Genomic DNA, 4,957 nt, shown 5'->3' with positions numbered 1-4,957 from the left:
AGTTTAATGTTTATCAGTACATTACAGAAAATAATGAACTTTATCACAATATGCTAATTTTTTGAGAAGGACCTGCATTATGCAAAGTTTCTTAAATTAAAAGATGTTTTCTTTGACTATTTTTAAATTGAATGATATGCATGCATCATGCACTTTAAGTAACTTATATTCCAGGTTTTATTTTTGTTTTGGGAGCATTTTATTACTCGCTCTGAATGGCTTAATCATATCAGAAATACAGTAATCGCATAAAAGCAGCTGCTAACAATAAAAAAAACACTGGTCTGTGTTACACACCAGTTAGAGATGTCCTTGTGTGCAACCAGATTTTGCAGAAAGGCCTGAAGCCCCAGCTGTCGGTCTTCTAAGAAGTTGCTGTCGTAGTTGTCTTTGAACCACCTCTTAGGGGGCAGCGAGAGCCGGAAGCTGGGAAACATTTCTTTGAGCTGGAACATACAAACACACGCTGTGTGAGGAATGAGTAGCACATGATCACCACTATGTAACACAACAGAAGATGAAATAGTTAATATTCACAGCTTTATAATAAAATTCTGATAAAATCAACATGTGGGATCAAGACCTGAGGGTTTGACACTCCTTACTGCTGTAGCTCACAACTAAGATGGCTGTTGTCTTTTCCTGAAACGCTGCCTATTATCTCTGACCTCGTTAAGAGTTTGAACTTTAACAAGAGRAGCTGCAGTTTGAAAACAGGATCTGAAATTTCAGCCACAGCTGCGGTTTGTTTAAAGGCCAGTTTGACATGAAAACTTGTTGCAGAATATCTGACATATTTATTATTATATAACATAGCAGTTCATTCAAAAATGTCCTAAAAACTCTGAAGTCACTGTTAATTTTGCATTACAATTTTATTACAGCAAAATAATATATATTCATGACAGAAGTGCTACAGCTAGCTGCTGCTGCTTCCGCTAACAAGAAATCTACAACAAAGATATAAAGTGTTCACTTTCAACAGAATTTCATTTTAAAAGATCTGAACCTTTGCTTTTAATAACAAACTATGTTGTTTGTGACGTTGTAAAAAGGATGCGTCACCACTTGACATACTGAGATCATCTTTGTTGCCTGAAACATTACTTTATTAATGGTATGTGTCTTTTGGTGGCAGAATCCAATCCCAACCTTTACAGCAGAAAACTTAAAAACTTAAGATCTGCACAGTAAAGGCATCATTACATTAACCTACGTAGGGCTGGGCGGTATGACCTCTAATTCATATCACGGTATAAATTGAATCCCTTCATGGTAACGGTATATATCGCGGTAGAAAATTATCATAAAAAGTAAAGATAATGTAATTTTTAGAGCATTTATTTTTGCAGAAAACTGTAATCATAATCAAACCCAGYATTTTTGCTGTAGTGCAAATGAACATAACAGAAGTATAAAAGAATGTTTTTTATATTTTGCAAAACGGTTTCAACAACGAACAAAAACATTTCTCAAATTTTCAACAATATCAAAATAAAGTGGATGTTATAACCAGAACTTCAAGTAAAATTAATTTAGACATAAAAAATTCAATGTTGCCTAAAATGTTGTAGTCTGACAGGACCTTAAGGGGCTTAAGCTGCACATAGTCCTGCCATAAAACCATTTCAGATAACTGGAATGTAAGTGTGGTGAAGCCAAATAAATGTAACATCTGCCTGCCATACAATGAGCTTCTGCCTGCTGAACTGACCCACTGCTGCTCTGCTGTGCTCTCATCTTCATCATCAGAGCAGAAGCCGACTTTAGGCTACATTAGGACGATGGATTTATGACTGAACGAACGTCCACGTCTTTTTATCATCTCTGTGAGTAACAATACATAAAAACAAGTTTTTTCTCCGACAACTTGGGTGTGAAAAAACTACGTTTTTAAAGCTTCGTTCTGCGCGACGTGCAGCGGGGAGGGAGGAAATGATCCCGACATAACATTTGTACAGCGGGAGGGAGAAATTTTGAGGATTTATTCTCTCTAAACGTGTTTTAACTATATTTCTTCATTATGTTTCAAACTCCTCCTGCTCAGTTGTCTCTGCACTCGCAGCCCTGTTGACACAGGTGTGATAACATTACTGACAACAGGACGGTAGAGGGTAAATTTCTACCGTAGGCCAACTTCATATCATTTCTACCATCTACTGCGCAGCCCTACGTTAACCTTACATTCCCTTTTGTCCAGACAGTGATAACACATCTGAACAGAGGCGACCATGAAAAATGATGATCAAAAACTTGTTCAAACCCGACCAATATGTAAGCAGGTTAAAGCTGATCAGGTGAAGCTCCTGCATCTGTGGGAAAAGCAGGAACAGGATGAACAGCAGGGTGTTCCTATTTGCTTTTCCTTTTTTTTTTTGTTTATTTTCCGTTTGCAGTGTTTAGTAAAACTCAGATAAAATGTGCAAAGCCCTTCATGCTTGCATCTGTTAGACTTTACTTTTTATACTTTGTATGAAAGCACTGTATTTTTCCACATGAACGACCAATAAACGGCTCCATATTTTCCACTTTAGTAATTTGTAACAAACCCTGTTTTTTTTTTCAAAACCTCGACAAAACCGTTCACCTAGTTGGCTCGGGCCTTTGAGCTGTTTGTTCTGAACAGAAGGCCTCTTTGTGCAKCTCCAACCTCTTCCACTATGAACTCAAACACAAAGCCTCTTGATAGTGAAYGACTGATAACCAAGTGTTTGCAAACATCGAAGTGCAATAACAAAAAAAGCGGAGCTCCAGATAGYCTTGACATTGTTTTTTTTTCTTCCCCTTCATACAATCACACACACCTTGTCGTTGAGTCTGGAGAAGTCTGCATATCGTCTGAACACAACCCAGCTTTCATCGAAAGTCTTCCTCACCAGGATCTTATAAACCTGCAGCAGAGATGATCACAAGCACATTTTCTAATCGGTTCTCCTGTTYAACCAAAGGGATCAATAATGAGTTCTGATCCGATTAGGTGAAGCCTTCTTCACGTTTATGGATCATTTCTTTGTGTTTTCTCACCGTGAACTTGGCCCTCTCCTCCATGACCTCGTACCCCAGCACTGTCGGGGTGATCGGCCTCTCCTCTACTTGCTGGCTCCCAGCAGGATCCGATACGGAGYGAGGGCAGCTCGAGTACGCCACAGAGGGCTCCAGGGACCCATTCAGCTTGGCCCGTGTCACGGGGCTCTGGAGGGGCGGTGGCGTCCGGCTGCGGCCGGCTCTGTCTTTGCAGCGGGACTGACGCGGAGAACTTCTTTCATATTCTTCCTCAGCGACGGGCGACGAGGACGCCAAGCTGCCMGAGACGCTTCCGAGAGAAGCAGCTCGCTGTGGCCGTCTCGGCTTGTTTTTACGACCTAACAGGGATTTGTCCATGGGAACCGGGACAGGCACAAAGGGTGAAGCCATGTTCCTGAGCTGTGAGATCCTGCCCCTTCCACTTTACCTACTAAAAAATAAAGGCTTTTCACACCAACACTGACCCAGCTGAGCCCCGGCAGTGTTGTTTGACGGTGAGGTATTGTAATAATATTCAGCTTAAGGGGTCATTGTTTCCTTTAAAGGCCCTGTGGAAACATCAGAAACATAATTATTTACATTATCTGACAAAAAATATAAGGGATGACCTCTAAATTGAATTAACTTGTCCCCAAACTATATCATAAATAAAACAAACAGTAAGAGCAGATGAATTATTGATCATCATGTGTGTGTCATTTATGATTTATGAAACTGAGAATTATGTGTAAAAAAAAMCAGAAAACCAATAAAACTGTAAATAACTTTATATTTAAAGGCTGGCCAGACTTAATGATAGCAGCAAAACAAACTATTATTGTGGTGTTTAGGTTTATAAAACTAATTAATGATGGTGTACATTAAAAACAGACCGATGAAGCTGATTTTATTTCATAGTAAGAGCTCTATCTGTCAGCTGTGTTCATTTTTTTCATCATGAGAGAAACCAGCTGATAGAAACACTCCTGACAGATGGTTAAAGCTTTGAAGTCACATATTGGCTTCAATTACCTACAACATGTTTAACAGGTAAATTAGACAGAAAGTCATTCTTCTCATACCAGACGTCTTACCATTAACTGCTAATGTGGCAACGATAACAAAAGTCTCCTTAATTAGGTAGAAGGAGCATTCAGCTACGGAGATGTTTCGGAGTGCACAAACACAATATTATATTTGCCTTTATGTCAAATATGTCACTGTGGCAGCCAACAACAAACTGGCAAGTTTTCAGCTAACAGAAGCTGGACTGACCTACATCAGAGTCTCATGATTAAAAATTGAAAGCCGAATCGCGTAGAATCACCCACAGTTTCATCAAAACTATTCCCCAAAACGATTTTGACAATAATTACCGGGTTAAGTCGCCTTCAGCTTAATTTTCGTTCATTTTTGAACAGTGTTCGGTGAGCCCCACACACGCAGACCTAGCTGGGACGTTTTCTCACGTCACGCTCAGATTTAGCTAACAAGCTACAAAGAACAACAAAGCTGGAGTGACGCCCGGCGAACGGGTCTTACCTGTGATGTTTAAACATGTTTCCCTTTAGTCTTATTTAATTTTACTAGACGAATAATGTGGTCTGTTTGTCCTGTTGCTGTTGAGCTTTCCCTCCGCTGGCAGGCAGGCAGGCAGGGGCCCTCTTGAACTCAGACCGCAGCAGGACCACGTTTCAAGATGACCACCAGAGGGCGCTGTTTCCCCCCCAGACAGCCAAAACAAAACCACATCAAAACAGGTAAGGATGACGGAAAAGGTTGTAGAAAACTAAAGAGCTTGCGGTGCAAATAAATAAATAAATAAAAATATTTAGTTGGAACTGATGCAATGATGTCATGTTTTTATAATTCATATTAATTAGAATACACACATCTTAGCAAAAATATACTATTTAAAAACAATATTGTTTAATGTTTTGTAGCAGGGGTGCCA

General features: G+C 39.7%; 1 protein-coding gene across 4 annotated transcripts in view; it reads right to left on the bottom strand.

Moving 5' to 3' along the window:
* The window catches only part of snx16 (sorting nexin 16), a 20,657-nt gene extending 15,933 nt beyond the window's left edge, over nucleotides 1-4,724 (bottom strand). For 2 of the 4 annotated variants that reach the window (XR_001310390.1, XM_014010462.1), the window contains exons 1-4: nucleotides 4,546-4,721; nucleotides 3,025-3,572; nucleotides 2,805-2,891; nucleotides 298-446 (exon numbers count right to left, since the gene is read on the bottom strand). Coding sequence is in view for 3 of the 4 variants with exons in the window: in XM_014010462.1 (XP_013865916.1) it covers nucleotides 298-446; nucleotides 2,805-2,891; nucleotides 3,025-3,414 (626 nt within the window). In the remaining variant the exon portion in view is untranslated. Of the gene's footprint in view, nucleotides 1-297; nucleotides 447-2,804; nucleotides 2,892-3,024; nucleotides 3,573-4,545 lie in introns of all 4 variants that reach the window. The other 2 variants (XM_014010463.1, XM_014010464.1) reach the window with 1 other exon arrangement.
* Nucleotides 4,725-4,957: the final 233 nt, after the last annotated feature.

Source organism: Austrofundulus limnaeus, unplaced genomic scaffold (assembly GCF_001266775.1).
Source record: "Austrofundulus limnaeus strain Quisiro unplaced genomic scaffold, Austrofundulus_limnaeus-1.0 Scaffold69, whole genome shotgun sequence".
Lineage (NCBI taxonomy): Eukaryota > Metazoa > Chordata > Actinopteri > Cyprinodontiformes > Rivulidae > Austrofundulus > Austrofundulus limnaeus.
Note: the sequence above shows the minus strand (reverse complement) of the source record. Positions and strands in the feature narration are given on the sequence as shown.